Source organism: Mirounga angustirostris, unplaced genomic scaffold, assembly GCF_029215605.1.
Source record: "Mirounga angustirostris isolate CCGP_5_RB_7025 unplaced genomic scaffold, mMirAng1.0.hap1 SCAF_7, whole genome shotgun sequence".
NCBI classification, from domain to species: Eukaryota; Metazoa; Chordata; class Mammalia; order Carnivora; family Phocidae; genus Mirounga; species Mirounga angustirostris.
In genome coordinates, this window is record NW_026991715.1 from 126429129 (window position 1) to 126451941 (window position 22813).

General features: G+C 40.4%; 1 protein-coding gene across 1 annotated transcript in view; it reads right to left on the bottom strand.

Moving 5' to 3' along the window:
* Nucleotides 1-18895: 18895 nt before the first annotated feature.
* Nucleotides 18896-22813, bottom strand: part of IL7R (interleukin 7 receptor) — a 28310-nt gene continuing 24392 nt past the window's right edge. The window contains exon 8 of the mRNA XM_045862456.3: nt 18896-22431. Coding sequence (XP_045718412.1) covers nt 21928-22431 — 504 coding nt within the window. The 3' untranslated portion in view covers nt 18896-21927. The remainder of the gene's footprint in view (nt 22432-22813) is intronic.

The following is a 22813-nucleotide window of genomic DNA, read 5'->3' on the forward strand; positions in this document are numbered from 1 at the left end:
TAGAGCCAGGTCTAGGATGCATACACATGTCTAATAAACATAGGTGCCCTCCTTGGCCGTGAATAAAATTTTGACTATTTTAATTACAATCCCCACCCACACACCCACAGTCTTTCTCCACTTCCTTTATAGATGGTCCATTTCTCGGTGGGAGAATTCACCTGTTTTTACAACTGACTTTAAATCTTTAAGTGCTTCGGTTCCAAATTGGGGACTGGAAGAGAACCACACATTAGCCTCAATTTTTATACCTGAATCTTGAGTTTCTCTGCCAGTGGTTTAGGGAAGCCTCAGTTTGGTGAATAGATTTAGAATGACATTTTTGGGTCATCTAAAGTGTCTGTGGGAGGGGAGGCCATTTCCTTGAGCAGTAGGGCTAGGACCATCCATGTGGTTAAAGTTTGAGGCTGGGCTGTGCTCTCAGATTTTATGTGGGACCTCTTGCCCTGTGAGTGGGCAGACCATATAAGCAAACCTTTGTCCAGCAGAATGTTCATCTTCCCCCTCCCTGCCATGGGCCTATAATGTTGATATTCCCACCAGTACAAGGGGGTGGGGTATGACATAGACAAGGATAGCAGGCCTACCCCAAAGAGGGTTTTCCATCTTGACAAAACTTCATGGCCCAAAGTGTTCTCTTTCCAGCTCTAAGCTTTGGCTTCATATTGTCAATGTGTGAGACTCTCCCCATGAAAGGCTTCCAAGCAAAGGCAGCCCCAGCTGCTAGCAAATAGATATTGAAAACACCACTGTCCCTCTGTGTGTTCTGTGTCTGGGGCCAGAGGTGAAAGCACAGTGACCAGCCCTTTGGCTATGGTGTTGGAGATAATGACCACCTGCCTTATTACTCAAGGACAGTCCTTTTTGTCACCGCTGTCCCTGGCTGCATTCATCCCCTGGTTCGGGGACATGGATTGGGATAATAGTCCCCTTTAAGATCCCATGTATTTAAGTAGCTCTGGGCTTAGGGTCAATCAAACACAGTTGCTGTATTTTGTACCATTCACTTGTTTACTTTTTATATTGCCGAGTTGGAAGTGGAGATCAAGATACACATTGATTTAAAATTTGTGAAAGCAGGTGTTTCCAGATGAGAATCATAGCAGTTTGTTTGTTGTCAAGAAGCTAATCTCCCACTTACTCTGATGACAGGCTGGACAAGTGATCTTTTTCTTGAGGATGGGAGCATTCCCAAATTATGGGAAGCTGGTTTTTCAGAAATTAATTGTACAACTCTGGCTTTCCACTGGCTTTATATTATTTAGGTTTATATGGAGATTGACAAGCCAAAAGATGCCAAGTGTTATGAAGAAATATGTAGAAATGAGGTAGAAATCTAGAAGAGATTATGATGGAGTGTATAGGAAAAAAATCCATGTTTTCTGTAACCTGCACCTTGCAGATTATGGCTAAGGAGAGGTCTCTGGTTTCCTGGCCATGATTTCAAGCTTACTGCTCTAGATAGATTTGTGTCTTTGATTTTGGGAATGACTCATGCCTCTGCTTAACTGGGGCCATAGAGTTAGCATGTGATTCCGAACAAGGACTAGGTTGTAGCTATCAGCTTCGTCTTCCCCAGTCGTACTCTTGCTTCCTGTCTAATTGGGGCACAGCTCTCAGATTTCAGATAACCTGTACCTCAGAGTGTATTTGGCCACATTCAGTTGTCTCCCTTCTAGCAGGTCAGGTCCTGGGCCCACAAGCGAGGATTCCACCAAGGTCCTCTTGTCCCCCATAAACAATATCTAACAACCTGATGGTTAAGGATCACTCCACTCCCATTCTGAGTCTTCTAGGCCAGTGATTTCTGGTCTAGTCAGGACTCACTCATTATTTAACTCTTACTCCTTCTGGTAGCAGTGGGAGAAACAAAGAGTCATTTAAGAAAAATCATTTGCTAACAACACTTTTCTGGATATATTTTCTGTTTATTTAACTTACACAATTTAAATATTACTCCATTTGCAGTTTAAAAAGTAAATACCGAGGTCAGAAGATAAAACACAATAAAATATCCCCAACCCTTAGGAGCACCTTACCTGTGGGGTCTGGACCCCAGATAAGAAGTAACAAGCCAAAGAGAAGAGGATGAGCTTGGCAGCTTTCACAAAACAGAACAGTGTATGTAAAAATTCTGAGAATCAGGATTGGCCAGAAGAAGCCATCAATATCAGTACTGAATCTGAGTTCTAACTCCCCCCAAAAGGCAAACCTAGGCAAGGATGGAGGGCTGGTTTCTTCTTTAACCTCTTTAAGGGCTTCTTTAAGGGCTGGTTCCCATCCTGCCTGAATTCCATTCAGAGTGCAAGTGAGTAATCCCACAGCATTGGTATTGTAGCCTGAGGCAGAATTCTTCCAGCCCATCGGCACGGCTATTTTTCCTAGACATTCAAACCTTGATAGGATTTTGTCCCAGACCCATATGGCACTCTGGAGGATGATGCCTGGCTCTTTGTGGTTTGGTGGCAGCATGGAGCAACACTTCATACTAAGAACAGCTTCAAAGCTAAGAGCATTTTTTTTTAAAGATTTTTTATTTATTCATTTGAGACACAGAGATACAGAGAGAGAGAGAGAGGGAGAGAGAGCATGAGCAGGGAGAGAGGGAGTGGGAGAAGCAGGCTCCCTGCCGAGCAGGAAGCCAGATGCGGGGCTCGATCCCAGGACGCCGGGATCATGACCTGAGCCGAAGGCAGACGCTTAACCATCTGAGCCACCCAGGTGCCCCAGCTAAGAGCAGCTTTTTAAAGTAGAGCTGGGTCCCCACCAAGTAGGCTGTAGATTGGCTTTGTCACATTACAGTTTTAGGCTGAATACATCCCATTAGTAAATATTTATTGAGTCACTCCTATGTGCCCTGTTCTACCCTAGGCTGTGGGGATAGAGGAAGGGGCTAGGATAAATGCAAACCAAACCACTGGCTTTGAAACCAAACTAAAAGTCCCCAGTTAAGAGATCAGAGAGGAGGGGAAGCATAGGCACTGAAGCCAGGACAGTTGGGGCCCTTTATATAGCAGTGTGCTGTAGGACCATGTAGTAAATTTAATGAATGTAGGCAATCTATCAAGACACTGCCAGGAAAATACCCCTCTATTCTTGGAGGCAGATCATCGTGTCAGCCCTTCACTTCTCTTGGCCAGTGTGGATAGCCTCACTGAGCCATGAGAGTACAAGTAGGTAATGATTCAACCTTCTTTAGGCAACCTACAGATGCAGTTCGTTCTGCTGATGTTTAATCAAGTGGAGAGATGAAATTAACCAAATATGTATTCTTGACTGGTGTGTGGGTGCCCTTCTGCTCCTTCTTTATGAAATTCTACTAATACCCTCTGAGTGGTATACCTTTTTGGATTTATACACAACACTCTGGGGCATAGAATGAAAACCCCCACAAATTCCAATTTCTCAGATCGGTCAACAAACATGCTTTCCTGGAAATTATAGGCTGTTCTTGTAAATTAAAAGCTTGTTGAAAGAAGCAGCGAAGTTTTAAATTTTAGAAATGCTTATGATTCAAGGAAAAACAAAGGTGCCAAAGGACCTGATAGGTTGTCATATAATGTTATCTTCATGCAACTGATCCTTTGGAAGCCAATGTTTCTAAGCGTAGTTCTACTCCAAGTTGCTGATGTGGAAGCTACATAACTTTGATAGAGATAACTAGTTTTTTCCTTGTCATAAAAAAAAAAACCTCACTAAGTGAATCCCCTAAAATTATGTCTTGTAAAACAGATGACGGGTGAAATCTGTTGAAAGAAACATAAACAAATGATTGATGGGGGTTCTGAGAACACTGCTGTGTGAGAAGAGTTCTTTTGCCACCTCAGTTGGTGCGGTGAGAAGCTTGTGGTGAAGCAGTTCTTCCTCTCTCAGAATAGCATGACCTTCTTGTTTTATTTTCACACCTGCTTCGCCAAAGCCAGTATCTTCCTTCAGCAGAATAGAGTGAAAGGTGCTCTTTAGGAGTGACCCCACCAAAAATATGAGCCACCGACCTGTAACTGAGGTTTTGATAATGGACCTTGCAAGAACCAGAAAGGTATATCGTATCAGGGAAAGAAAAATCACAAAATGTACTGGCCTATTTTCTTTTGTTCTAGATTCTTCTTACTCTTCATAAATGGAATTTATTTGTTTATGATTTCTCTGGAGTATGATACAAATTCTAATAGCCACTGAACACGGTTGAAGCAATCTCTGTTTCACTGAAGTTCTTGTAAGCACCATTTCCTGTTCCCACTCTTGCTCCCAACATGGAGACACGTGGCACGCAGCTCAGATGTTTCATTCTGCACGAGAGCCCATAATAAATTTAAGAGGGACTCTGTGACTTAGAGCTCAAGCAACTGAAATTTCGAAGCAACATCTGAGTTTGTAGTTTGTAATTCTGTCATGAAAGACTTGAGCAACTTTTCTTTATAAGCCTTAGCACTTGGCACTCAGACACTGGTATTGATTCTGGAAACATCTTGCTCTTAAACTTGAAAGGTTTGAGTTGCTGGTCTCCTAGAAACACTCAGGCTACATGCAGAGCTGATGACTGTCAGTGCTCTGGGAGAGACTTAGAACAGAAAGGGAACCTGTAATTGAGAGAAAATGACAGATGGCAGAGCAGTTTGCTCTTGCTGGGGTTATAGTGAGCCTCCGAGTGCTTCCACCTTGATGGGATAAAGTGCAACACAAACTCAGGGCATTACCAAATGCTAGGCATTACCTTCTGAAACCCAGATCATTCTTTTAGTTTCCAAGGGGACTGTGGAATAAACTCTGTTCCACAGATTTCATCCTTAGTCATGCCTAAAATCTCATTTAGCAATATCATTCCACATCCATTTATTTAAGATTATCTTTGAAGCTGTACAGTAAATATAGTAAATCACCATTAATTTAAGCTTCTCTAATTGAGCTCACTTAGATAGGGTTTGAGAGAAAATTTACTTCTGTTTCATCTATACTAAAAAGAATGGCTTGTTAAGCAAGTCAGTATATAAAGATTATAAGAGCTGTGCCTGCCTATGTGCACATATGTTTTACAGGTACTTGGAGATATCTATTTGCACATAAATGTAATTAACATGCTAGTCATAAAAAGTTCCCACATATCTGAAAACTGCCCTAGACCAATTGTTCATTGGTAATACTTTATTTACCTGTGACATAAACTATTTTCTAGATAGTGTGGAGTTCCTATATGTAAATCTTATCTAGATAGTATCTTTAATAGAAATTGAAGCCGAAAAACAATGTTTTATAAAGCAGAATTTCCATGACATTTATGATATAAATTTTCAAATATTCTGTTTAAAAAGCTATACATGCTTGTAGTGGTAAGCTATGTATGCATTGAAAGCAAGAATTTGTCATAATGGCATCAGTTAGGGTATTGCTTTGAGGAACCAGAAATTGAGAAGATTTTGAGCTACAAAGTTAGATATGGTTTAATATCTAATACCAACTTTGTCAATTTATCATATTATCATATTGTGCTTTGCCATTCACATGATTTTCTAATGTAATAGAATTTCTTCAACTGAAGGCTTGAAACATTAACAACTCTCGTGCCAAAAGAATTCATCTAGCTTTTGTTTCTGTTTTAAAGTCTTTCCAAAATATTTTTCTTCTTAATAGCTAATGTGTTACATATCATGCTTCTCTAAAAGTTTGCTTCCCAGGGGGTGCTTTTGGATCATTTAAAAATGTTACTTGTGTGATATTTCAGTTGAAGGGGATGAAGTTTCTTCTTTGAAAATGATAAGGCCCTGTTCAAATTGTACTTGCTCATGTTTTTAAAAGGACAAAATGTAACTCCCCCCGCCCCAATTATTTTGACAGCCAAGAATGAGAGTTTGAAAATTTGATGTCAATATTCCTTTTCCTGCAGGGTTGAACTGCTCCCATCTAGCAAGCCAAGCAAGTTCCCACAATGCCTAGCCTCTGACTGGTACCCCTAAGACTGGGGGGAATAGAATATATTCTGTGTGCTGGTATTAAGGAACAGGGGAGGTTAAGAGGGAAGAAAAAGGAATGGAACCTAGGGGCTGATTTCTGCTCTTTTAATTTAATTGCTCATTATAGAATGCACAGGGCCAACTATGAAACACGAATACACAACCTGACCAAAATGAGAAGTTTGCCTTCTAGCACCTCTCATATGGCTAGTGCCTTGCATCCTGCTGTTGAATCCCAGGCATTGTGGATTCCTGGGCGTCCAAGGATCCTGGGAAGTGCCCCATGCTCTAGTTCTATCCCTTATTTATGTGACTGGTCTGAGCTTTCTTTCTTTAAAGACCTTTTTAATCTGTGTATTTATGCTATAAATTTCTCTATTCTAAAGTAATAATAATCATAAGTATAATCATACAAAGTATGCTCTAGAGTAGTGCTGTCCCATAAGACCTTCTGTGATGATGGAAATATTCTAGATCTGTGCTCTCCAAGATGTCAACCATTAGCCACCTTGGCTATTGAGCAAATTAAATATGGCTATTGAGCAAATGAAATGTGGCTAGTTCAGTTGAGGAATTCAATTTTTCATTATGTTTAATTTTAACAAATTTAAATTTAAAAAGCCATATGTGATTAGTGGCTACTGTATTGGATAGTATAGCTCTAATTATTTTTATCTTAATGCAACAACTGATGGCCAGTGGACAGGTGGGTCTTTAGCATACCTTGCAAATGCCCCACCTCAGAGGGGAGAGGTAAGCCAGGTTCCCTGATCCCCAGTTACCTGACTCTGCTTGATTGCCAGTGGCAAATCAGACTCCCCAGAAAACATTTCAGGGACAATGTAAAATGCTTCACTATGCCTCACATATTTTGACACCATTTCCTTCTTTTTCCCCTGCCTTTTATCCCTCTCAGGTTTCAAAAGAAGAATTTTTGAACTATTATGCTGGTGTTAGTGCTTCTATTGACACCGATGCCTATTTCATTTTAATGATGAGAAAATCCTGGAGATTATGACTTTCTATCTACTAATTCTTTTGGAAATTGGGGACTCTCAGAGAGTGGAATGACTTTGAAAGAAGTCCAATGCTATAGATTTTTGATAAGGTGTAAACTAAAGTTTCTGAAAGATCTAGGATTTTAAAAGCAATAGATCTTCAGTCATCTTACTTAATGATCTGGAACATATCATTTGCTTAAATGCCTGGGGATATACTTTTAAATCAGAAAGAAAGGAAGAACAGATGGAAGGAAGGAAGCTATGAAGTGAGACTAGAAAGTGGTTCTTAGGTGAAATAATGTACCTCTTGTTACAGCTATTCCTCTTATAGGGATAAATGTAGATGTTTCCCCACATCTTTATTTATTCCCTGTCTTCACAGTCTTTAGCAGGGGGTGATGATAAAAAGATTGGAGGAACATCTGACTTTGTAAAATTTCCTGAGCTTACTTATTTTAATGGGTCTCTTGGTGAATACAAATAAAATCTATTTTATTCGGAAATTTAATGGCCTTTTTTTTTTCTATCATCATATTTTGATCTAGGGATTTAAAGTCAACAAATGCCCACACATGCATGAACAGGGGACATAAGTGATTCTGGTGACAAAAAGAAGGTGAGCTCAGTTGGCCCTCTTGGTAGAAGGCTAGGCTTTCATGGAGTAGGATCACTTCCTGGGCCAGCCTATCAGGACATAAAGCAGTATACAGGGAAATCGAAGTGCCTATGAGAAGCCTTGGAGCTTTAGGGTACATCAATGAGGAAGACTTCAAAACTGTTTTGGGAATTCATCTTTGGAACCCAATTTTAGGCTCCTCCACAAGGCAGATGATACAAGGTTTCCTGACCCATTTGTCTTCCTCTAATATTTACTTCTCAGAAAAGAAAGGTGGCTGGAAGTTGACTACACATATAACCACAGGCCTTCATCTTGGAGAAATGAGGTGGGAGAGGAGATGAAATGCTGGGCTTTTCAAACTTTAATGAGCCCCCAAATCACTGGAAGATCTTGTTAAAATGTTAATTCTGATTCAGAAGGCTGGAGTGGAGTTCGAACTTTAGCCTTTCTAACAAGCTTCCCTGTGATGTTGATGCCTCTGGTCTTCAGGTAACAACACTTCAAGTAGCAGGGGATAGAGATACCAGCTTGTATATTTCCAGTGCTTTTTGTTTATTTGTCCATCTCTAGTTGGCCATCGTAGTTTGTGATTTTTGATTGCTGGGCCATCCTCTTTTTGCCCTTAAAGTCCTGAAAATATGAAGGAAGTACCAAGAAAATGTATGTATCTCCCAGGCATGTGTAGGAGAGAAATAGAACTCCCAAGAGGCCTTGTGTGGAGGCATTTCAATTGGAGCATTTCTCACAGCCTGAGTCCTGCAGCCTTCCAGCCTCAAGGATCTGAATGTGTCAGCGCACTGAGAGTAGGTCCATCTTTTAAGACAGACCTACGTTGAGCAAGCTCATAGCAACTGATGCTAAAACTGGAATGCCAAGTCATTCATCTACTATGAAGAATGCAATTCTCACATCTGCTAAGACCAGATCAGAGGACCTCCCCTGGGCTTGAGGATGAGAGAGAGTAATAATTCAGCTCTCAGTTCAGTCACTGTTAGCAGTTTATTCTCAGAGGCTACTAAACAATGTAGAGGACATACACTTGGCATGTTAGGGTAATGTTTGCTGTGGTAAACAAACCCTAAAATTTATAAAAGCTCATACAATAGATATTTCTTTTTCTTTTTTTTTCTTGTTTGAAAATTAATGTCTTTATTATTCTTTGATGAATACAGTCTACCAGTTTAATGTAACAAACTGATTATGTGCTAATGATTAAAATAGAGACTAATTGTTGGTTAATACTGTCACCGTGAGGACCACAGAATATATTTTGGGCACTACATATTATTATCCCTTCTTCCTCCCTAATTTAAATTCAGATGTGTTTAATTCTTCATGTCTTGCTTTAAATAGATATTTCTTTTTCATTCATGAAGCAGTGTTACATATCCGCTGTTTGTGGTCAGTGAATAGCTTTTCTCCGGGTGGTGATTCTGGGTTGCAGGATTACTCCGTTTCGTAGTTCTGCTGTTTTTCAGGGCTCTTTAGTCACTGATATCCAGGTGCCTGAAGGAGAAGAGTGTGTAGAGAAGGCTTGAGGAACTTTCTGAAAAGCTATGGTCTGGAAGGGACACACATCCCTTCTGCTTGCATTTTGTTGATGATTAACAGTCACTTGATTATATCTAAGTGCAAGGGAGGCTGGGAAGTGTAGTACTGGTCAGGAAATCTTCCTGCCAGTGCAAATCTATCCAACAGCAGGAGAGTACAAATTTTAGTGGACCACTAGCTATTTCTGCCCCTTAAAATAGCAGTCCCTGTTGCCTTCCATTTTTTTTTAAGAGAGAGAGAATGAGCAGGGCAGAGGGAGAGGGAGAAGCAGACTCCCCACTGAGCTAGGAGCCTGATGTGGGGCTCAATCCCAGGACTCTGGGATCATGACCTGAGCCAAAGGCAGATGCTTAACCGACTGAGCCACCCAGGTGCCCCTGCCTTCCATTTTCTTAGGGAGGCATGCTTGGTGGTCTTGCTAACCCATGTGGAGTAAGATATTTGCCAAGTTGGAGGAGTATAGAACTGGGGTCTTTCTTTCCTTAGCCATGTTAGCAACCAAGAAAACAGCTTCTATAACCATATCAGGTAATGATTCCCCACTTAGCCAGCCTTGTCACTGGCCTTATGGCCCTATTCCAGATCTTGAAATTCATGCTACACCAACACTGAGGCAAGTATTCATCCTTTATCTGCCTCTACAGTTTAGGGCTAGGAATTTTCCATTTTTGTCCATGCAGGAGTTTTCTGCGGGGAGTTGTAGCTATTTGCTATCTTGCATACTGGAACTAGGTTATCCATGTTAGTAAATGAGAAAATTTTTGCTCTAGAGGCAGATCTTTGTTGGAAACATAATTATAAGGTTTTTTGGTCACTGGAATAAGAACAAAGGGCATGAAGATTAGAATATTTAATGAAATTAGGCTGACAGTTTATTGCATTCATCTTGCCAGTGAGACCATAAAATTCTTTTACAACAATCCCTGGAGGGAACTAAAAAAGATTCCCTCCCTGACCCCTCTCTTTCTCAGGGCTTCATAGCTCAGCAACTACCCATTGAAGGGACACACTTTTCACTGTAGATATGTCAGTTAGACATGTCAGTGAACTCACTCAGGATCTGGCCTGCCTCAGCCATTTGAGGGTGATGTTAGTCTCTGTAGGTTAATTTATGTACCTCTGTTTTAAATAATTGTATATAAAACATCACGTAAAGATAATATTGCTCTGCGGCGCCTGGGTGGCTCAGTCGTTAAGAGGCTGCCTTCGACTCAGGTGGTGATCCCGGGGACCTGGGATGGAGCCCCGCATCGGGCTCCCTGCTCCGCGGGAAGCCTGCTTCTCCCTCTCCCATTCCCCCTGCTTGTGTTCCCTCTCTCGCTGTCTCTCTCTTTGTGTCAAATAAATAAATAAAATCTTTACAAAAAAAAAGATAACATTGCTTTGAAGGGTATCTTATTTCCATGCTATTTGGAGTATACCTTACTGAAGCCACAGTGAAGTGACCACAGACATCAGTTACTTTCTTGTTTCATATTGGAGGGGAAAATTAAATCAGAACCATCTTATATGGAAATAATTCAGCAGAATAATTAATCATCCTAGTTTAATAAATCATGGGAAGATTTCAGGGTTTGAAAGAGTTGTATACTGACAAAGTGGACTATTATTACAGATAGAAATTGTAGGGAAAAATTTTAGAATCAAGTAGAGTTAAAAATCAGGGCATCATTAAGATATTAGCTCTAACACATAATGCCAGCTATTAAAAATGGCAGGAAGGGAGACTTTACTTTCTTTGGTTGCAAGAGCCCAGGTAGTAGACATTTGCACATGTTGCTCAGGTTCACTTGAAATCAGCAGATCCAAAATAAAATTCATTACTCCTTTCCCTGCCCTCCATTAATTCCATCCCATCTTCTACTTGCACTGAGCATGCTTTTATCTCAGTCTGTGTCTTTGGCTACAGGAGCTAGAAACCCAAGGATCTTTGTCCCCTCTCTTGCCAAGAAATGGTTAAGAGTACAAATGCCAGAGTCAGCATGCCTGGTTTAAAATCTGACTGTGTGGCTTACTAGCTTTATAAGTTTAGGCGAACTACTTGACCTTTCACATCTCAGTTCCTCATCTGCTAAGTAGAGATAATAGTAACTATATAATTGGGTGAGTGTTAAATGGGTTAATATATGGAAAGCACTTAGAACTTTAGCTGGTACTAAATAAGCTCTATAGGAGGGTTTGCTATTATTTTACATCACTTTCTAGAGTCAACTGATTTTTTTTTTTTTTTTGGTGTCCTTTCTCTCCTTTCCCATGGCACATGTTGAGTTCTTCCTACTTCAAATAAAGAAATGGTCCCCAGGTAAGTCTGTGCCTACAGTCTTATACCTTTTCCTCTACCCTTCATGCTAATACCAGGATGATTTATCCTAAGACTCAGGTTCAATCATGTCACTTCATTTCTTAAAGACATTCAGTAACTCCCCAAGCCCATTTAAGAGTTCAGACATATGGCATGGCATTTAAGGCCTCCGTAATTTGTTCTGACCTATATATTTCCAGATGTCTGTTCTGAGTGCAGAGCCTGATGCTGGGCTTGATCCCATGACTCTGAGATCATGACCTGAGCTGAAACCAAGAGTCACATGCTTAACTGACTGAGCCACCCAGGTGCCCCCTGTTCTAAGGTTCTTAGATGTGGCATGCAGGGGAAGGGAAGGGTATAACTTCAGTTCATATAGGATATCCTTGAGACATCTACCATCCTTCTTTTCAGGGTCTCTTAAGTCCATCCAATCATGGTAGCTTCTCTACTATACTTGGGAAATGACAACTTTGAGAAGCTACCAGTGGGGTAGATGAAGAGCTCACTTTTGAGATCTATGGATATCTAGGTGAGAAATCCAATAGGCAGTTGGGTATTCATTCATTCAATCAACAAGCATTTATTGAACAAATATTCAGTACTACCAGTGAGTACTGTCCTAGGTGCTGGAAATTTAACCTTGAACAAAAGACATATGATATATTTACTCATTGAAGTTCAGCTTAGTAGACATGATTCTAAAGCTCAGGGTGTAGGTCTGGATGGACAAGAAAATCTTGAAGGTAAAGAGCCAATGAATGTAATGAAAATAGCAAAGGTATGGGAGATATCAGATAATTGAAGGGGCAAAGTTCTGGAGTGGGAGGGAAGGGTGGAGTAAAGGACAGTAATGGTTGATTTGGTCTTCTACTGACAGAGGGGCATCTTATCCTTTGACTGGGAGAAGAGATGGTAGGGATTTATGGGAATTTGGGAACTTGTAGATGGAAATAAGAAGAGAGGAAAAAGAGTCGTGACCCAATTTTCTCAAAGTAAAGGCAAAAATACCTGCTGGGAATGAGAAGGGCTGAGGTTTAATGGAGGGACTTGGAGAGGTGAAGGTTTGGCAGGAATCATGGAAGGCATTGGAAGGGAGAGAGCGCTGCCAAGCACCTATAAAGGACAGCAAAAATTTATATGGACAGCATTTGGCAGGATTACGAGATTTTCACCAAGACAGTATAGGAGATAGGGTAAAGAAGAAGAGATGTGAACCATAGAGACATGTCATATTGAAACATGAATTTACTTATCTCCATTTTGACCTCAGTCTGTACTTTCTAACTAATTACGTTCTTTTTTCCAACTTATCTCTTAACTCAGGCAAAAGACCTGGCAGGCAAAGTATCCCATGTTGGGAACCGAAACCACCCCCTCAAGCAATAACAATTGCCCTATACTAGCAAGACCCCGCAGGATTGACCCTGGAGCAATGATTGACCTGATCTTTACTGCTCACCTAAACATACCCACCAACTTTTGTCCCACATTTTCCTTATATAAACCTAGAAGTATTTCAGCACTTTGGAGACAGCCTTTGGCCATTAGTCCTCTGTCTTCCTAGTGTTGGCCTCGCTGAAATAAATTCTTTTCTTGTTTCACTACTGGATTTTGTCAGTGGTGAGTGGCTGAACCTGTTCTGTTTGGGACCCCTGGAGCCAGGTGCTCTTGCACCTTTGGGCCCCCGTTACAATTTCATCTTGTTCCATAGCACCTATCCCTGCAATTTGCACACAAGAGGTGCTCAATGAACTGTGGTGGAATTCAGAAATCATTTGGAATTCAGAAATTATTTAAAAGATGGGAGGATAGGGCATCTTGAAGTTCACTGTTGTGTCACCCATAACACAAAGAAGAAATCAGATTATGACTCTAGAACAGCAGAATCTCATTTTTAATCGAATAAGTCAATATCAATGTTATTCTAGAAAAATAAACTTTACAGAAAAAAATAAAAGTTTTAATTCCAAGTAAGAATTATATTGAGAAACATTTTATTATTTTAATTATTTTTATTATAATAATAAAACATATACACTCCCTTCCAAAAGGAAAAGAAAACAAAAACAGTAATTGAAAAGTCTCTTACTTTTATATTTCCATTTATCATTCCATTCTTCTTCTTAATAATAACGACTGAAAACGTTTTGGAGCTTTGCCTTCTAGAGTTTTTTCTAAGCATATTCTAACTCTACTATTCTATCTTCTCTCTAAATATACTTTTAAAAAAGATCTTCTGGGGTGCCTGAATAGCTCAGTCGGTTAAGTGTCTGACTCCTGGTTTCAGCTCAGGTCATGATCTCAGGGTCCTGAGATCGAGCCCTGTGTTGGGATCCATCCTCAGCGGGGAGTCCGCTTGAGATTCTCTCTCTACTTCTGCCGCTCCCCCACTTGTGCATTGTTTCTCTCTCTCACTATCTCTCTCTCTCTCTTGCTCTAAAATAAATAAATAAATAATAAATAAAATCTTTAAAAAAATATCTTTTGTAGTAGACACTTTTGTTTGCTTCTCTAACATCCTTTATTTCATTCATCTCATCCCTATTTTGTCTAGGTACCTATCTCATCCCCTGGTCCAGAGAGTGAGCCGTTTCCAACCCAATTAGTGCATGGCATTCTCTAGTAACTGTCATTGGTCCAGGGTTGCACACATGACTTTAGCTGGGTCAATCATACTGAAGGGAAAAAATTAAATTTCATGCTTAGGAAAGGAGTGTGAGTGTGTGTGTGTGTGTTTTCTCCCACTTAAAAATTCATATGAGAAATGTCTACATTTGTTGCTATTAGATTAAGGGATCTATGAATATTGAAATCCTTCCACTGCTCAACCACTTCTCTTTCCCCCAAAATTCCCAGTACAGGTATAGACAAAGCCATTTCATTAAGGAATGGAAGAAGGTGTCTGTGGCCTGCTGCTTTATGGATGGGACAGGAGAGCTTCCTCAGAAAGGGACAACATCTGTGCTGCCCTGTAAATGTGGCCTTATATCTATCCTCATATTTGACTGAAGGAGGTGCATTACTGTCTCAACTCTTTATCCCTTTCCTATCCACATGCTTTACCTTATGTTTCAGAGTTCCCATACAGGAGAAAGTGTTTCACAATCTAATAGGCAAAAAATTTTTATTATTTCATTTGCACTTTTTATTCTGAATGAGAGTGAGCATACTTCATATTTTTAGAATAAATTTCACTTTTGTGAACCCTCTCCTAATGTGCTTTGTCCATATTCCTCTTAAATTATTCATTTTTGCTTATTGATTTGTAAGACTCTGGATACTAAGGATATTAGCACTTTGCCTGTCTTGTAGTTACTATATTCTTCAAGTTTATTTTTATCTTTTCTTTTTTTGTATGTATTTTTTTTATTCAATAAAGGAATTACCAATATTTTAAATTTTACATACTCAAATGTATCACTCTTTTTCTTTTATGGTTTCTGGGTTTTGTGCCTTTTTTAGAAATGCTTTTCACATCCAAAGAGTATAAAATGATTTGCCCATGTTTTCTAGCATATTTGTTTTCATTTTAAAAATTATTTATATCTTTGATCTATGTTGGATTTATTTTAGAAGTCGGTTAATACTTGCCCCTTTATCTATAAATGGCTAGTGTATTGTTCTAATCTCTATTAAATAATCTACCTTTTCTCCACTAATTAGAAGTAAATGAAATTTTTATAAGTATCTAGATCTGGACACATAGGTTCTCTATGTTTATGTCTATGATTGTCAAAAAACAAAAAACAAAAAATTTTAAAAAAAGGAAAAGAAGAAGAAAAATGGAAAATCTAACCAGGGATATCTATAATTTCTAGGCAAGTAACTTTGTAGCTTTTTGCACTGAAAATTTTTGTCATTTTGTCGAATGTAATTTATATTGTCTTTAAAAAATGAATAAATGTCAAAATCACTCATATAGTTAGTTTCTTTTCAATTCTTTTCTTCTCCAGACTTGTGCAGGCTCTTCTTGAATTTTTCCATATGATATTTAGAACAATAGCATATGTACATATGTATATGATGGGGAAAACTACACATTGCTTATTAAATATGATTATTTCTGAGCAGTGGGATTAGGGAATGAGGTCTTTTACTTGCTTTGTCATATATATCTGTGTTTCTTGAATTTTGAGGAATAAGCAAGTATTAGTTTTTAATAAATATTCAATGAAGATTTAAAGAAATAATTCAACATATGGAAATATAATCAGAGACCTTAATGAAGTCTTTTAGCGTATTTTTTTACTTGATCCCTTTGTGTTTTCCAGATATGCAATCATTTCATCTGCCAATAATAATCATTTAGTTTCCTCCTGTTTAATATTTATGCCTCTTACTTTTTCTCCTTGTCTAATTGCATTTTCTAGCATTTCAAGAATGTTAAATGTGGTGACAGTGGAATTTCTTCTGTTTTATTTCTAAGTTTAGTGGAGTACTTTTAATATTTCACCATTGAGCATGACCCTGGCTTATATTCTATTCTTATTTTACTGAAGTTTTTTTTTTATTAAAAAAATTAATCCTAAGCATCACTCAAATCTGCATTGGCACCCTCACATTTAAATCCATGAAAGTTTATTGATGTGTAAAAAAGGGACTTGATAGTATATCCATCAGTCTCATGGAAGAGCACTTATTGAATTTTTATCAAAACTAATTATTCCTTAAACTATAAAGGAAATATTTCACTGTTACCAATGGATAACAGTGTCTCTAGCTTAATATTAAAATATTTTCTGATTATTTATCCTTTTTGTTTAATGACTAGTCCAATTCATACTTTGCAGCAACTAATTTGTCATAAAAAAAGAAAAAGTCCTTCTCAGCCTCTGTGAGTTCTCTTCTCACTGAGAAATCTTTACCACAGTAGAAAGGAATTGACCCTCATAATTTACAGTTGAGGGGTCCAACTCAAGTGTTTCTGCAGAAGTCAGCATTAAAATTTTATTTTTCAAACCTCAGGGGCTTCATGTGTTGTTTGCTTCACATTTGTTTTCACCAGTTGCTTTGTGAGTGTTAATGTATTCCTCTGACCCACCAAGTTTTATGTATCATACTTTCTTTGCCTGAACAGCTGCCTCATTGCAAGCTATACACAAATCCCATACAAATGCCACAAGCCATTAAGATGTAAAGTTAAATTAGACTGCAATGTGCATCAAAAATAAACCAAATAAGTGAATAAACAAAATTAAATGCAGATATTCACCAGAGAAATGAAGCTTTGGAAAATTCTTTCCCCCACCCTATTGTTTCCCCACATTTGTGGTTACAGTGGTTAAGAGTGCAGCTGGGGAGGTAACTGTGGATGGGGAAGACAACCGACTCCTTACACGTGGCTGCCCAGATGTGCTACTCTCTCAGGGATGCAGTGCCTGCCTCTGAGCATCCTAGCCTGGCATCATTATATCCTGGATGGTGATGAGAAAGCACACTGACTAATACAATATCATTCACTAACATGCTGATTCATTCATTCCATGTTATGATTGAGTGCCTTCTGGATCTTAGGTACTGTGTTTAACAGCACACATCCACCCCTAATAAGTCACAGTTCTCTCTGCCAGAGTACTTAGAAGCCCATAGGGGAGTCAGATTAGGTAATGCCAAATCAATGTGGTGATGATAGAGGTAAGCATAAGGTGTTATAGGATTCCTCCATAAACCCTGATACACACATGAAATTTATTATGCCACATCCCTGATTAAAATCCTCCCAGGTACTCCCACCCCCTGAAGACTAAATCAAAACTTCTGGGACTGGCATGTCAAACGCTTAACCATTGGTCCCCACTAATTCTGCCAAGTGCCATCTTAACCACTGCTCAGCAGACTCTCTGCCTGTGGATGGCTTCCACTGAACCACCTGCCGAATGACCCAGCACTCTTCATTCTCTCTGTGGGATACACTGACACCTACATTGAGACTTGCCCGGTAGCAGGTTATCTCCTAGTGCACTCCGTACCCACCAAGTGAGAAATAAACTCACTCAAGTCAGTCCTGCATTTTCCAGACTTGTTTAGGCCAACTGGACCTGTTACTGTGATCATATTATGAGGCTGATAAAGTATGAGTATGCAAAGAAAGACTGATGTGGATCCATGAGAACTACCTTCAATGGTTTGAAAAAACCTGACAAAGGCATGTTGAAAGAATACCACAGGGTTGAAAACATGATGGCATGACATTGGGCTGGAGAATACCTTTAAAAAGTTAGACATCTACACTTAGATTTTTTTTTTTGTAAGTGTTTGAAAGTCCTTATCCATCTTAAAGAAAGCAAAGCTAGAAAGAGTAGATGATGTGTTGCAGTGTGCTTTACCAAAGAAAGATGATGTGAAGCTATGGTCAACAACTCACAACCCAAAGGAGCAGCTTTGGCCTGGTTACAAATGAGTGGTGAATAGACATACAGTCAGATGTTTTTAATTAAAATAAAGTGTTCCAGTCAGAACTGTATTATGTTTTATAAAAGTGCCCTATGTCTGACTTTGGGGAACAACCAACACCCTACTGGGCAAGGAGACATCACCTATTGTATCTGTAACTCCCCTAACATCCCATGTTCTGTCACAACTCCATGACTTTGAGCAGTTTCCTCTGCCAGGAAATGTCCTCCAGGCTCCTGTATCTGGCACATTCCTGTTTACTATGCACTGCCACATCAAGTGTGATTTCCTTCACATCGCCTCTCCTGGTTTGTTTGTTACTTTTTCCTTCCTCAGCCAGCAGCAGCAGCTCATTCTTATATTTGGGGACCGCCCCACTCTACAAGATGCAACCTCTTACTGTAGAGGGTGCAAACACCAGCTATTCTCCTCTCTGCTTCCCATTGCTTGAGCCCAGGTACCTGAGCTAGGCATAGTTACACCCAACCGCAGGCTCCAGTGACATGAAGCTGCTGGACACTGCGGCCAAGTCTGCTCTGGGGTGCTGGTGGTGGCAGTGGAGAAGGCTGACTTCAGTTTCTGGGGGTGCCAGTGCTAGAAAGAAAGGGTGGCTTTGTGAACTCCATGTTTGGTTCCTTGATCCTCTCAGATATTCTGGATTCTGGGAGGACTCTCGTAGCCTTTCTTAAATCCCCTTTCTGCTCAAATCAGCCCAAATTTGTTTTGATCGCTTCAACTGAGAACCCTGATGATATTTGCCTTCAAGGCTGTGATATGACATTGTGACTGTTCCTATGTGTATTTGCCCCCCAGTGACTGTGAGCTGGAAACTGTGCATCTCATCTCTGTAACTCCAGTGCCTAGCACAGAACAAAGGAACGCAAAGCAGATACTCAACAAATTGCTGTTAATTCCTTAATTTGTTAATTCATTACTTAATCACTGAGTGAGTTTTCCCTGAAGATCCGTATATAAAATGACAGCAAATGACACCAGAATGTGTTCAGTGGCTGGGGAGAATTGTGGCCCATTCTGCCCCTATTCCTCACAGAAGACAAGCACAGGCACAGAGAGTTCCATAGCATTTAATTAAATATGAGATGGTAACACACACTGGATACTTAGATACTTAGCAGCTCTGCAAAAATGTTTGTAATGCACATGGGAGGTACACGGTCCAATCAGAGACCTTCACTGTAGTGAATGCTAGAGAGTTTTTAGAATAATCCCAAAGAAAAACCACTGAGCTGACACAAATACCATCGGATCTGTCCCATTCCAGTTGTCTTACCACATATTCTCACCACCTTTCCAGTCAGTTTCGTCTTCTAGCCCCTCTAGAAGTGCTATGAAAACACAAGTAGGCGCATCTGAAATAGTCCATCTTTGGCTTTTCTGAAGCCAGTTTCCATGGAAACCAGAAGGACAGGAGAGGCAATGGCTAGTGGAAAATCAGTTGGATAAGCCAAGACTCTCTAGGTCCAGCCAGGATTGTTGAATTGACCAAATGAACTGCCTGTTTAACAGCTCTCATTTCACACTATATAGATCTAGCAGTTTACATCACTGCCTTCTGCGTTGTCTCTCACCAGCTTTTCTTTCTTAATGAAATCCAAAAGAGGGTTGGTCAAAACGGACTTGTAATCTGATATTATTCAATGTTCCTGAGTATAAGATCACACATGAGCAGCAGTTATGATTATAAGAGGATAATACATGGATTTTAAATTCCTCCAGTAACAGACAGACATTCACACACGAAATTCAAATGATAATCTGTGCCCAACAATACTGAAACACGGGATTTTAGAGCTGGAGTGACTTGGATCTTCCTCTAGACTTATCCCCTCATTTCTTTGAGATATTGTCTACTATGTCAGGGAAACAAACTTCTGGCTTTCAGTCCTGACCTCACACCTAAGGTGGAATAACTTACCTGTCCTTTCTGTGCCCCAATTTTCCCATAAGTCAAAGCTAACGACACACTTCATGGGACTTCTGTGGATAAGGTACAAGAGAACCAGGCTCGCATGAGGTTTTCTGTGATGACCTCCTCTTTGAGACCTGGTTCCCATTTCTACAAAAGGTAAAGAACACATGTCCACCTGGTGGAAAAGGTCTTCTGCTGCTGACACACCAGACAGATTCTGGGCTTTTCCTCCCCGTAGATGTGTATCACTTTTTTGGCATTTTTTCTTGATTGTCTTCAACAGGGTACTTTGAACATGCCTCTATTATAGCACTTTGTGTGATTATAATCATTTGTTTACAAAGCTGCCACTTTCATTAGATTTTTCCACTTTATAAGGCCCCCAACTTTATTTGTCTTAGATACCCTACACCCAACTCTGTGGCTGGCACATAGCAGCCTACCCATAAATACTTGTCAAGGAAATGAAAGGGATAATGCTTATGGAAATGCTTTGAAAATCACAAAAGCACTAAGCAAATCTAAGGGAATGTGAGATTATATTCACCACTACTGATTCAGAGAAAAGGATTTGGAAAGTACAATGTCCAATGGAAGAATAAATGATCTTATTATCATTAGGCCTCTAAGCCAGCAGATAAGATCTGTTCAACAAAATTTAAAACCCCTTCCCAGATATCACAAAACAAAACAAACAAGAAAATCAAAAACAGGTCACCCCCCAACAAACTAAAAACAGAACAAAAAGATACAAAATGTCAACAACAACAACAGCAACAAACCCCTGAACAAAACCAAGCCAAACCCTGGATCTATGCCCTTCATGATTTCCTGTGCCTCAGCTGCCCTGTGTGGTTCTGCATGTACCCAAGGGCTGGAGGCCTGTGGGAGAGGACTCTGCTGTTCTCCCCTGGGTTGCAATTTCTCAGCTGCCTTGACTTGGTTTGAGATAGTCACTAGAAATTCATCTAGACCAAGAAATGCAAGAGGACACATGTCAGATCTTCTTTATCTTCAAGAACAGGGCCAAGTCGGGCTCATTCACTGCATATGCTTATAGTTCTCCCTGAAGCTTGTGGCAAGATACAAGGCCATAAAACTCAGGACAGTCTGTAGACACATTTGGGTTGGGGCAGTCTCTACACAGATATAAAGTTATTCCTGGCTTATTGCTCAAATGCCCCTGTGTCCAGAGCTGGCAACAGATTCTTCTATTATCGGTGGATGCAGCTGAGTGGTGGTAGCAAGAGAATCATGCCCTTGATAACTAACAATAGAAATTCTGGGCTTCTCCTTTTTCAGAAAAAACAAAATCAAATAGAATTCGTGTTTTTTTCTTGCCTTCTTCAGTTTCCGTAGACATGGCTGGTCATGGTAGTTCACATACTATATGACCCTTTCTTTCTCTTAGCCTTTTCTCATTTTGGTGGCCATGTCCCTATGTGTCTAGGAAAATCCTGGCTTATGCTGCTTGTACTGGAATGAGTATTTATAATTTCCCCTTTCACTTTCAAAAGTGACCCAATTTGAACAATAAATTTTATAGTCACCCGTTCGTTATTAGTGAGGTTTGGCACTTGTGAATGGGATAGCCTCCAGTCAAGGGGAAGGCATATGGCTTGGCGGGGGAAACCACAGTTAGACTCCAGCCATCAAACTCCACGCTGAGTGGGGACAAAGTGGACAGGTTACTTAACGCCCCCAAGCCTCAGTTTCATCATCTATTAGAAAAGAGAATAATAATAATAATAATAACAATTGCCCCAGTGCCCAGGATTACCATGAAGATGCAGGGAGACAAGCTGTGTAGAGCACAGGATACACAGTGAGTCCTAGTAATGGTAGCTATCAGCGCTGTTCTCCTTTCCCTCTGTCTTCCCTTGCCCTCCTCCTGCCTTCCATCCCCCTCCCTCCTCTTCCCTTATCCTTTCTTTAATTCTTTCCTGCTTCTTTTTCTTTCTGAAATAATGGACTAATTTGGGTTGCCTGAAGCAGAGTGCTCCTGCCTCAAGCCAAATGCCCTGGAGTGGGGAGGAGTGGTCCAAGCTATGTTTCTGAATCCTGTAGATTATATGGAGGGCTGGCATTAATTTTTTCTTCTTTGTGCTGCAAGGGGAAGTAAGTAGGAGCTTAGTCATCTTTGTGGGTCATCATGGTTCCAGTCCTGTGTTTCTGACAATTCACTGGTTTTGGTAGAAGCTGGACATAGTGACATATGCTTCTTCCTGACTTGATCCCAAGGAAGTGAGCATGGGCTGTCCCTGGGCAGTTGGGTTCAGTGTCAGGATTCCTGACTGGAAAGTAGATGGAGTGGGCACGGTGCTATTTGTAGTTCCAGGGCCAAGCAGCAGGCCCTGGTACACATGAGGCCCATTCTTGCAGCCTTCCCTGCAGTCTGGGGACCTGGAAGAGGGTTGCACAAGGGCCTCACACATACTGATGGTCCCAGCCAGGCATCCAAAGGGTGAATCTCCTCTGAAAGCTTTTGGGGTGATGGCTGCATGCTCCGATGGCCAGATGGGGCCCTGCATACCCCCTCCAAGCCTCTGCTTCTCAGACTCGTCTAGTTGTGAAGGAGAAGTGTGTTGCAGAAAGCTTTCTGCTTCATCTCTAGCTTGAATGCCATCCACCTTATGAATTTGGCAGTCCAGGAAGCTTTCAGGATTGAAACTCACATTCAAATTCTGCACCAGAAAAGAGAAAAGGCATTTAGAATGCTCCAAAGGGACACACGAGCAAAGGTTCAGTTCATGGGAGGATGTAAAGAACTTTCTGACAGGGGTCTACCAGAGGATGTCAGAAAATTACCCACATGTTCTAGTTGACTCTGCCTCTGGAGACACTCTAACACATCAGAGTCTGAAGTGACTGGCTATGCCCTCCCGCCCTGGGGAAGCCCAGGAGACTTCTGAGACTTGTATCTCATTTTAGTTTCCTACCTCTAGGGAGGTACAGCCCGGATCTCATGAGGGACCCTAGTCCTGGGGTGCACAAAAGACCAAAACTTATGGTTGAACTCTTCCCTATCCTGCAATATCATTCTTGGCTACTGGGATGCCTCCAACA